The 12,632-nt window shown below is 42.9% G+C and overlaps 1 protein-coding gene across 6 annotated transcripts in view; it reads right to left on the bottom strand.

Moving 5' to 3' along the window:
• The window catches only part of phyhd1 (phytanoyl-CoA dioxygenase domain containing 1), a 56,075-nt gene that overhangs the window by 28,032 nt on the left and 15,411 nt on the right, over positions 1-12,632 (bottom strand). For all 6 annotated transcript variants that reach the window (XM_073052753.1, XM_073052756.1, XM_073052751.1 and 3 more), the window contains 2 exons: positions 12,535-12,590; positions 13-75 (listed from right to left, as the gene is read on the bottom strand). In XM_073052753.1, coding sequence (XP_072908854.1) covers positions 13-75; positions 12,535-12,590 — 119 coding nt within the window. The remainder of the gene's footprint in view (positions 1-12; positions 76-12,534; positions 12,591-12,632) is intronic.

Raw genomic sequence — 12,632 nt, forward strand, 5'->3', positions numbered from 1 at the left:
CACTTCAGTTACCTTAAAGATGTACATACTCTGCACAATGACGGGTTCCTGTAAACCCAACTTCTGAGCCACCTCCTGGAACCAAAATAAACACTTGTTTCAAAATGGATATGACATTTCTCCCATTCATTCAAATCACGCACCATTTCAGCATTCTCTGAAAAAGAAAAGCATCCAGGCTAGCTGCTCTCATGTTTCTGCTGACATTGCTCCCCAGAAGTTCACAGAAGCTGAAAACAGCAGGGAGTCAATTGGCTTTCTCTGCCGAAGAGCAAGCAGTTTTTAGTCAACCTAAGCAAAATACAAATAAAAATGTTCAATTGGGACACAAGAGACTTGCTAAGTTCTGATGTTGCTTGGCCCACTAAGTTCCTTCACCAGATTGTTTTTTGCTGCAAGAAGATGTCAACACCTTGTGACTGAACATCAGGATCGAAGAACTGAATAAAATACAGCAAAATCAACATATTTCTAGTTCTTAAGACGCAAGTAACAAAAGTTTATGGAATAGTTAAGGGTTTGTAAAAGACAAACATTGAATATTAGGCTGAAGTGACAATACAGCAAGGCCAGAGATTAAATTTGAGGATTCCCCCCCACAGGATAATTAACCAATGGAAAGAAGTGCAGATGGATCGTGGGAGTTAAACAATAAAAGTATTTAATTACGATGGGGTTATATGAATCAGCTAGGACAGACCAATGTGTCTCCCAACACACTTCAAGCTTGTAGTTGTTGCTTCTGATGACACAGCTTAAATTTCCAGATCAATAATATTCTTCTCTTATTAGAGTTTCTCTCTTGCCAGTGGTGTAGTGGCATCCACACCAGACTTCAGGGTGAATTGTCCCTGGTTCAAATCCGGCAAACTCTTTGCAAGCTTTCCATCCGTGCTGGGTTAAGCAAACATGGTCTCGTAAAACAGGTAAAGACTAAAGAAACAGCAAGGTTGCCACCTGGGGAGTATCTTTAGCTCTTTTTAAAAAAAAAATCTTTACCTTATTAGAATATACAAATTAAAAAAACAAGCTCCCCATAGCTTCGGCATGGGATTGTTTTAGAAATTAAATGGTAGTAAATGCACCCAAAAAAAATTCACAAATACAAAAAGCATTTGCAAGACAAAGAGAGCAATAAGATTCTCAGAGACGGGGATGGATGAGACCATTGATGGGATTTGTATACATGAAGGACTTTTTAAATCTGAGGGATTGCTAGACCAGGCTCCAGTGTAGGTCCATGAGCCAACGATGGTGAACACTAGGAGCAAGACAAGATGGGGACAGGGGACGACCATTAGAGCACTGGTATAATCAAAATGAGAAAATCTGCAGATGCTGTAAATCCAAAGCAACACACACAAAATGCTGGAGGAACTCAGCAGGTCAGGCAGCATCTATGAGAAAAAAAGCCCATGTTTCGGGCCGAGACCCTTCTTCAGGACAGGAAATGAAGGAGAGAAATCAGAGTAAGGACGGGGAGTGCAAGGTGGCAGGAGATAGGTGAAATGAAAAGGGGAGGTGGTGAAGTAAAGAGCTAGGAAGTTGATTGGTGAAAGAGATAAAGAGCAGGAGAAAGGAAACTTCTGACAGGAGAGGGTCGAAGACCATGGAAGAAAGGGAAGGGAGAGGAGCACCAGAGGGAGGTGATGGGCAGGTAAGGAGATGAGGTGAGAAAGGGAAACAGAAATGGGGATGGTAGGGTGGGGGAGAAATAGAAGAATTACCGGAAGCTCAAGATACCAATTTTCATGCCATCAGATTGGAGGCCACCCTGATGGAATACAAGGTGTTGCTCCTCCAACCCAAGTGAGGCCTCATCCTTGTGGTAGAGAAGGCGGCAAGCGGAAATCGGGTGGGGGGGGGGGTGGTGAAGGAAAGATCTGCTTGGTGGTGAGATACTGTCGGAGATGGCAGAAGTTATGGAGAATTATGTGCTGGACATTGAGGCTGGTGGGGGTGGTAGACAAGGACAAGAGGAACACTTTCCTTGGTGAGGCAGCGGGAGGATGTGGTGAGGGCGGACTTTCACAAAACAGAAGAGATATTGTTGAGGGCAGCAGTGTTGGTGCGGCAAGGAAAGCCCTTTCTTTGAAGGAAGACATCCCAGTAGTTCTAAAATGAAAAGCCTCATCCTGAGAGCAGAAGCAGCAAAGACGGAGGAACTGAGAAAGGGGAATGGCATTTTTACAAGTGTCAGGGTGGGAAGAGGTATAGTCTAGATAGCTGTGAGAGTCAGTGGGTTTATAAAAGATATCAGTAGATAGACTGTCTCCAGAGATGGACACAGATCAAGAAAGGGGAGAGAGGTGTCGGAAATTAACCAAATAAATTTGAGGGCAGGGCGAAGTTGGAGGCAAAGATGATGAAGTCGACGAGCTCAGTATGGGTGCAGGAAGCAACACCAATGAAAGTGTATCTTGCCTTACGCAACTTTTCCATGAAGCGCAAGGCAAGATACGCTATCACAAAACATCAGTTGCAGGCCACCAATCAGCCATCCAATGGCACGGTCCAGAACAGGAAATACACGGTCCATAGTGTCGACCAATCAGCAGATTGGTAAGTATACGGAGGACGCAATATCCACCACACTGCACACAGAGAACTTGGACAACAAAGACACTTATGCCAGAATCCTGTACATTGATTTCAGTTCAGCGTTCAATACCATCATCCCGCAGAGACTAGTGGAGAAACTGTCGCTGCTTGGCCTTAACACTGCCATGTGTCGCTGGATTCTGGATTTCTTGACAGAGACACCACAGTCAGTCCATGTTGGCAGGAACATCTCTGAGTCCATCACACTGAGCACTGGATCCCCACAAGGCTGTGTGCTTTGCCCATTGCTGTTTACACTGCTAACACATGACTGTGCAGCCAGATTCAAGAAGAACCTGATTATTAAATTTGCTGATGATACCACAGTGGTGGGGCTCATCAGCAAAAATGATAAAACAATGTACAGGGAGGAGGTCAAACACCTAGAGAGCTGGTGCAGTGACAACAGCTTGATGCTTAATGTCACCAAAACCAAGGAGATGATTGTCGATTTCAGACGGTCTCAGCCTGAGCACACACCCCTCAGCATCAGCAGCTCCACAGTGGAGAGAGTGGAAAACATCAAGTTCCTTGGGGTGCAGATCTCGGACAATCTCACCTGGCCCAGGAACACCACTGGGATTGTGAAACGAGCCTAGCAGAGATTGCACTTTTTGAGGAAGCTTAAACAAGCATCACTCCCCACTAACATCTTAACTACATTCTACAGAGGAGTGGTTGAGAGCGTGCTGACCTTTTGCATCACAACCTGGTACTCCAGCTGCAGTGCTGCTGACAAAAAAGCCTTGCAGAGGGTGGTTAGGAGAGCAGAGAAGGTTATTGGGGTCTCCCTACCTTCTGTCCAAGACCTCTTTCAGAGTCGATGCCTCTAGAAGACACGGTACATCATTAAAGACCCCTCACACCCTCTCCATGAACTGTTTGTTCTTCTGCCATCAGGTAAACGTTACAGGAGCATCAAAACTAAAACCACAAGGCTACTAAACAGCTTCCTCCCACAGGCAGTCAGACTGCTAAATAGCTGCTCTACCTGACTCTGCTTTGGACACTTTTAACTTGCACTGGACACTTATAACTTGTTTTTAACTGACATGTGGCTGTTGTGTTTTACTATTTATTGTCATGTTTATTATTTAGTGTTGCGTCTGTTATGTTATGATTGCACTGCTCCTGGGAAACGCTGTCTCATTCTGCCCTGCAGAGCTGATGTATGGTTAGAATGACAATAAAGTTTTTGAATCTTGAATATAAAGGTCAAGCATTTGGAGGACATACCACAAGTTAACAGCGCTCTGATAATGTCTCCTGATATGTAGACGAAATGTTTGTAAATGAATTGCAAAGATTGGTGAACAAGGACGTCACGTGGGTGGCGGGCAAGATGGCTGCATGTTAGTGGAGCTCCAACAACCCACCATAAAATTCTATTAATTAGAGCATATTTATCCTGTCTTACTCGGATACAGCTGTTCCACAGTTAAAAACTGTTTTATTCACTAAAATATAACAACTTTGTGAGATAATTCGGTACGATGCCAAGACCTTCCAAGAGCACTACAGCGAGCCACGTGGCTACAAGACAGGGCCCACAATCCAAAGCTCAAGGCATGCTGACGACACAGATGGACCAAGACTCCAACATGGAGAACTTACTGGCTGAGGTTAGTCGTATGAGTTCCATTCTACTCGTGGTGGCTCCCAATGTTTCTACAATTAAGGAAATGACAACGGAGTTGAAGAACTCCATCAATGCCATTCAAGAGAGGCTGACAGAAGCCGAGGGTCACCTCTCCAGTGTGGAGGACACCACTGTGCCACTGGTGGGTGCCAGCGAGCAGAATAATAAATGCTCGGACCTGCTATGGAACCGTGGAGCTTGAGAACAGGAGCAGATGCAACAACGTTGGGCTGATCGGTCTAAAGGAAGGTGCGGAAATGGGCAGTCTGATTAAGTGTGTGCAAAGAATCATGTCCAAGGGATTTGGCATCGAACTGAATGCAGAGTTTGAGATTGAGAGGGCACATCGGGTCCCAGCTCTGAGGCCGGGCAAGGATCGCACCCCCCCCCCACCCCGCCCCCAGGCTGGTCTTAATATGATTCTTGCCTCTTCGGCCAGAGAGAAAGTGCTACAAGCGGCCAAAGCAAAAAGAGGAGTTGAGTGGGAGGGATGCAAAGTTTCCTTCTTTCTAGAAATGTCCAGAGAATTGGCTGAAAAACGGAGGGCATTTACTACGGCTCGGAAAATGCTGCAAAGAGTCAATGTGAGGTATACACTCGCTTATCCAGCAGTTCTACGCTTCACGTGGGAAGGAAAGAACAAGTTCTTTACTACTGCTGCAGAAGCAGAGAAATGCATTCGGGAGAAGTGCGGCGCTGGCATTGACTGAGAGACAGTGATATGTGGGGATAACGTTTTAGGTACAACAGGGTGGGTCGGTCTGTTTAGTGCTAGGCTTACTAGCCAGCAGCAGTACTTCACAGAGCATATCATGTCCCTTTTTCTTTTCTGTTTCTTTGTTGAGTTTATCCTGCCTACTTGTTTTTATTTGTTAGTTAATCTGGCAGGAATATACTACCTCGCTATGTTTTTGGGTTATGTTGGTTGTTTAATTGTTCGAAAGCGCAGCATTTGCAGTGTTTGTTGGTAATAATTGAGCACGGGGATAGAGTACAGCTGGTTTTTCTTTGGATTTTTTTTGGAATTATTGCATTCCGGACTCAGTCATCCGGGAAAATGTACATTTTTGCACAAGTGTGCATGAAGTTTAGGACATGAAAATGATTAATTTCATATCATGGAACATTTATGGGTGTGGAAACTCAATCAAGAGGAAAAAGATTTTATCATACCTTAAAGGTAAACAAATTGATGTTGCATTTGTCCAGGAAACACATTTTAAAGATGTTGAAGCACTGAAATTTAGAAGAGATTGGGTGGGCCAGGTATTCTATTTAATAGCAAAAAAAATGGGACAATGATTTTAGTAAACAAAAAAACTTTATTTTGTATTACTTGGAGAATTTAAAGTCAAAGAAGGCAGGGTAATTTGTATAGATGCACTTATTAATGGGGTGAAAGTGGTGCTTTGTAACATATATGCACCTAATAACGAAGACCCAGACTTTCTTAACAAGGTGAACAAAATTTTAGGTGCCAAGGAAGGAAAAATAATTTTAGCGGGAAACTTTAACCAAGTAATGGACCCTGTTATTGATAAAAACAAATTTCAGACGTCACCTTTACCTAGGGACAGGGCAGCCTTACATCAACTTATTGAGGATATCGGTCTGGTGGATATATGGAGATTGGTGAATCCATCCGGAAAAGAATATACGTTTTTCTCTCATCAACATAAATCCTACTCTAGAATAGATTTTTTTCTAATATCCAACTCCATTGTTGAACAGGTGATAGACTGTAAAATTAGCCCAATAGCATTATCAGACCATGCACTGGTTGAAATTCAAATGGATTTAAATACCGAAAGGGGAAGGAGGGGTAGATGGCGATTGAATATTATGCTGTTAAAAGATGAGGATTTCAGTGATAAGCTGGCTGAGGATCTGACTTCGTTTTTTGAATTGAACGTAGGGAGCACAGTAAAGCTGTCCTCAGTATGGGAGGCATCCAAGGCGTATATGAGGAAAATTAATAGCACAAACATCTAAAAGGAAGAAAGAAAGTACGGAGCAAATAAAAAAATCTGGAGGCAGAAATAACCACATTGGAAAAGGTCTTTTCAAGACAATATACCGATGACTTATACAAAGATCTGTGCAATTTGAAATTCCAGCTAAATAACATAAATAACAAAGAAGCAGAATATTAATTACTTAGATTAAAAACAAGTTTCTGTGAAGGTGGTGACAAAGCTGGTAAGCTGCTGGCATGATATTTAAAGCAGCAGAATACGAACAGTGTTATATCTGTAATTAAGAAAGGGGATACATTAGTGTCATCATCTAAAGAAATAAATGAAGTCTTTCAACAGTTCTATGAACATCTGTATGCATCACTGTTTAATCATGACCAGGAGGAGCTGAATCAGTTTTTTGCTAACATAAAATTGCCTACATTATCCCCACAACAAGCTGAGGCCTTGGATGCCCCAATTACTGAGGATGCCCCAATTACAGGCTACTGCGGCTATGAAAATGGGGAAATCTCCAAGTATGGATGGCTTCCCAGTTGAATATTATAAGAAATTTCTGGCCACATTGGCTCCTTTTCTAACAAAAATCTATTCAGAAACATTTAATTTGGAATCTTTACCTAATACATTTAATGAAGCATTAATATCATTGATCCCAAATAAAAGACAGGGATGCAATAGATCCTTCCAATTATAGGCCTATAAGCTTAATTAATGTGGACTGTAAGATACTGCCTAAAATACTGGCTTTGCGATTAGAGAAAGTATTGCCATCTGTAATTAACATTGACCAGGTTGGCTTCATTAAAGGCAGATCCCCAACTGACAATGTAAGGAGGTTTTTTGCACTTAATATGGCTGAACTCCCCAAGTAGTATCCCAGTTACTGCCATCTCCCTGGACACCGAAAAGGCCTTTGACAGGGCTGAGTGGAGATTTTTAACCATGGTCTTGTCATTCTTTGGGTCTGGCTCTATCTTTAAATCATTGATTAGAATTTTGTATAAAAACCCTAAGGCTGAAGTTATTACAAATGGTATCATATCCCAATTTTTCAACATTTCACGGGGTACACGCCAAGGCTGCCCCCTCTCCCCACTGTTATTTACGATTTTTTTGGAACCGTTGACAATCATGATTAGAGCAGATCCAAACATTAGAGGGGTGAAGGGAGGTGGAAAGGAGCATAAGTTGATGCTATATGCTGACGATATTTTATTACTGATTAGTGACCCTCCTAATTCCTTACCCCCACTAATGCAAACAATTCAATTATATTCTGAAGTGTCTGGTTATAAAATCAACTGCAGTAAATCTGAGGCTATGCCAATGTCAAAATTGTGTTACTCAAATTCAGTATCTCAGTTTAATTTCAGATGGGTGCCAGTTGGAATGAAGTATCTAGGGGTCAAACTCAGTCAGAATTTGGATGAAATAATTACTTTAAATTATGATCCATTATTGAGTAGGATAAGAAATAATCTGGGTAAGTGGGGGGCACTGAGACTGTCACTCTGGGGTAAAGTCAATGTAGTTAAAATGGTCATAGCACCTCAGTTTAACTATCTTTCTATGATGCTTCCTTTAAATATTTCAGATTTGATCTACAAGCAATACAACAAAATTATTAGTGATTTTCTATGGGATAAGAAGAAGCCCAGAATTAAAATGAGTAAAATGTGTATGTCCAGGGACATGGGTGGGCTCAGTCTACCAGACATCAGGGCATATAAATTATCCTTTGAAATGACCAAGTTAGCTAAACATTGGGACAGGGCTGATGTTGATTTAGACTGGGTAGTTATAGAACGGAGCCTAGCTGCATCACATTCTCCCTTTAACACGTGGAAAAACAAGACTAATCTAAATCCTATACTATTTCACTCAAGGAGTGTGGGTGTACAATTCATAAAGCTTGTAAAATGTCACATTTAAATCAGTTACATTCCTCGCTTTGTAATAACCCTGCGATATGCATTGGGAAAAGAATGGTGTACTGGAAAGAATGGAAGATTAAAGGTGTAAATACAGTAGGTGATCTCTATGAGAATGAGATTTTTATGTCAATGTGGATTTGCAGAGGAAATATAACTTTGTAGATAAAGGGAATTTCTGGAAGCATTTACAAATAAGACATTGTATTAGTAGCATATTCAAGAATGGTGACCCACTGTGGTAAACCATGTATATCTGTCTGGACACGCCCCTCTGCTGATGCTCCTGTGCCTCCTCCCACAGACCCCTGGATAAAGGTGATTGTGTCACTGCTCCTCCCACAGTCCAGGGCAGTCATCTGGCATGGGCGTGCTCCATTTTACTATTAATAAAAGCCTTTCAGTATTTACTCTACTTCCAGTCTTTTGGAGTTATTGATAGTGCATCACCCACAAAGTAATCCTTTAACTGAATACTTTACACTACCACAGGAAGTTCATAAAGCATCAGTGTTTTATAAAATGTTCAAGCACTCTGTGGATGAACCGTGTAACAATCTCAAAGCAGTATGGCAGAAGGATCTTGGAAGCGATATTGAAGATAATGAGTGGTCAAATATTTTATCAAATGTGGGTAGACATATTAGGGAAGCGAGAGGGAAATTTATTCAGTATAAGATAGTCCACAGATGTTATTGGACACCAACTAGACTCTACAAAATGGGGATTGTTGATAATCATTTATGCTGGAAATGTAAAAATGAGGTGGGCACATATTTTCACATGACTTGGGAGTGTTCCATGGTTCATCCATTTTGGTGTAAAGTTCTTGATTTGTTGGGGGAATTGGTCGGGTCCCACACTGCCTTTGTGCCCACGGCTCTGTCTCCTGGGTGATAGGACAATGATACCTAATGTAAACAATGACAAATTTACTATTTTAAAGGTGGGTCTCATCACAGCTGCAACAATTATATTGGAAAACTGGAAAAAACCCAGATGACCCACTGTGAGGGAATGGACTGAGGAAATGGTTAAGATTTTATCATAGGAACACATGTTGGGAAAAATTAACAGTGAGGGAAAAGTGCAAGGCGCGCGGATCAATTTTGGTTGTATATTAATTTAAACTTAAGTTAGAAGCTTTTTGTCTGTTTCTTGGTTTTTTATGTTTTCCTGTCATGGGATGGCTGTATAAATATGCTGTATTGTATCTGCTCTATGATATGCTGTGCTGCTTTGTAAAATAAGAATAATAATAAAAATTTAAATTACAAAGAAGATCAGTGAACAAGTTAGCCCAACCAGAGCCTGTCTGTCACAGTTCCAGCAGAGCAGACAAAAGCAGATTAACCTTTACAAAGTGGCCCCATCATTAATAAAGGATTAACCTCGTTTAATGGATAATCAGTTCAAAACCTTACATTAACTCTTAACTTACTTTCATGTTGGGCTATCTCATCCAAGTTTGGAGAGAATTTGTTTGAAGAGAATTGAAGTGTTTATTTTGGCCAACACTGCCACAAGGTTACTCTGCTGTTTAATCACAAGATTAATAATGCTATCTCCTTCTCACAATTCCTCCGTCTCCGCCACATCTGCTCTCAGGATGAGGCTTTTCATTCCAGGACAAAGGAGATATCTTCCTTTTTTAAACAAAGGGGCTTCCCTTCTTTCACCATCAACTCTGCTCTCAAACGCATCTCTCCCATTTCCCGCACATCTGTCCTCACCCCATCCGCCCACCACCCCTCTCAGGATAGGGTTCCCCTTGTCCTCACCTACCACCCCACCAGCCTCCAGGTCCAATGTATAATTCTCCGTAACTTCTGCCACCTCCAACGGGATCCCACTACCAAGCATATCTTTCCCTCCCCCCCCTTTCTGCTTTCCGCAGGGATCGCTCACTATGCAACTCCCTTGTCCACTCGTTCCCCCCCCCCCCCCCCATCCCTTCCCACCGATCTCCCTCCCGGCACTTATCCTTGTAAGCGGAACAAGTGCTACACCTGCCCTTACACTTCCTCCCTCACCACCATTCAGTGCCCCAGACAGCCCTTCCAGGTGAGGCGACACTTCACCTGTGAGTTGGCTGGTGTGGTATACTGTGTCTGGTGCTCCTGGTATGGCCTTCTATATATTGGTGAGACCCGACGCAGACTGGGAGACCGTTTCGCTGAACACCTACGCTCGATCCGCCAGAGAAAGCAGGATCTCCCAGTGGTCACACATTTTAATTCCACGTCCCATTCCCATTCTGATATGCCTATCCATGGCCTCCTCTGCTATCAAAATGAAGCCACACTCAGGTTGGAGGAACAACACCTTATATACCGGCTGGGTAGCCTCCAACCTGATGGCATGAACATTGATTTCTCTAACTTCTGTTAATGCCCCTCCTCCCCTTCTTACCCTATCCCTGACATATTTACTTGTTTGTTTTTTTTCTCTCTCTCTGCCCATCACTCTACCTGTTCTCCATCTCCCTCTGGTGCTCCCCTCCCCCTTTCTTTCTCCCAAGGCCTCCCGTCCCATGATCCTTTCCCTTCTCCAACTGTGTATCCCTTTCGCCAATCACCTTTCCAGCTCTTAGCTTCATCCCACCCCCTCCAGTCTTCTCCTACCATTTCGCATTTCCCCCTCCCCCACTACTTTCAAATATCTTAGTATTTGTCTCTTCAGTTAGTCCCGATGAAGGGTCTCAGCCCGAAACGTCGACAGTGCTTCTCCTTATAGATGCTGCCTGGCCTGCTGTGTTCCACCAGTATTTTGAGTGTGTTGTTTGAATTTCCAGCATCTGCAGATTTCCTTGTGCTTAATCTGCTGTTTGCCCATTTTATGGGACGTGGGTGCCAGGGAACAACTACCTTCTTCTTCAAAGAAAGGGGCTTCCCTTCCAACACCATCGACACTGCCCTCACCCGCATCTCATTCATTTCGCACACGTGTGCCCTCACCCTATCCTTCTGCCACCACTAAGCACATGTTTCCCTCCCACCCCCACGGGGATCACTCCCAACACAACACCCTAGTCCATTCGTCCCTCCTGGCACTTATGCTTGTAAGCGAGACAAGTACCACACCTGCTCTACACCACCTCCTTTACTACCATTCAGGGGCCCAAACAGCCCTTTAAGGCGAGGCGATATTTCACCTGCAAGTCTGTTGGGGTCATCTACTGTATCCAGTGCACCTCATGTGGCCTCCCATATATCAGTGAGACCCAATGTAGATTGGAAGACCGTTTCACAAAAAGCAAATTCTCCAGGTGGCCACCCATTTCAATTCTACTTCCCATTCCAACATATCAATCCCTGGCCTCCTCTACTGCCAGGATGAAGCCACACTCAGGTTGGAGGAGCAACACCTTATATTCCATCTGGGTAGCCTCCAACCTGATGGCATGAACATCAATTTCTGGAATTTCAAGTAATGCCCCCCCCCTCACCATTCCTGTTTCTCTCCCTCACCGCATGACCTCCCTCTGGTGCTCCTCTCCCTTCCTTTCTTCCATCCTCTCCTATCAGATACCCCCTTCACCAGCCCATTATCTTTTCCACCAATCAACTTCCTAAGACTTTACTTCACCCCTCCCCTTCTCCCAATTTAACCTATCACCTGCCACCTTGTACTTTTTCCTCCACTTCTCCCACCGTTCTCTGACTTCTCTCCTACCGTTCTCTGACTTCTCTCCTTCCTTTCCAATGCTGATAAGGGTCTCGGCTCAAAATGTCGACTCTTTACTCTTTTACATAAATGTTCCCTGACCTGCCGAATTCCTGCAGGAATTTGTGTGTTACACTGGTATAATCAGCTTGTCTTCTTGGATGGCCACCAAGCTAGCGACAAAGAGAATTCTGTGGCAGGTCAGCTGGAATCTCTTGTCTTATAAATCAATTTGACCAAATAGATCTTGTGACAAGGAACAAAGACAATGGGTGTAGGCTTCATCATATTGAAAAGGAAAATTATGTTTGCTCATCCAGTCCTAGATATCAGAGAAACAGAGTGACAGATCAGTGGGGAAACAGTGATTGTGCCAAGGTAGAGCTACATGACAGTATTGAGTTAGGAAACTGTAAAACATTTGCAATAGTTAGTTCCATTGTACAGTGGCAATTTCCTAAAGACTGGTGGTGCTGAACTAATAAGAGGTAATTAGTTCAAGGTAACTTAAAGAAAACTATTGATGTGGTCAGATAGGATGGAAAAGGTTGAGATTCCAGGGAAAAAACATAGTTAAAACTAAAATTTACAAGAGCATTGCATGATTCTGCCTAGGGTCAGCAATCTAAAACAACTGTTTTAACTGTTAATAAAGTCCCACAATCCAATGGTTGAGGCAATTTACTAATGAACTGACAGTAAACTCAGACGGACTCACCTGCACTTTGCGTGAATGTGTGAGATTTTTGAACGCAGGTTCCAGGACATGAAGTGCTATACACAAAACAGTTGACTTAATAAAAGCAAATATTTGAA

The sequence above is a fragment of the Hemitrygon akajei genome, chromosome 7 (assembly GCF_048418815.1).
Source record: "Hemitrygon akajei chromosome 7, sHemAka1.3, whole genome shotgun sequence".
Classification (NCBI taxonomy): Eukaryota; Metazoa; Chordata; class Chondrichthyes; order Myliobatiformes; family Dasyatidae; genus Hemitrygon; species Hemitrygon akajei.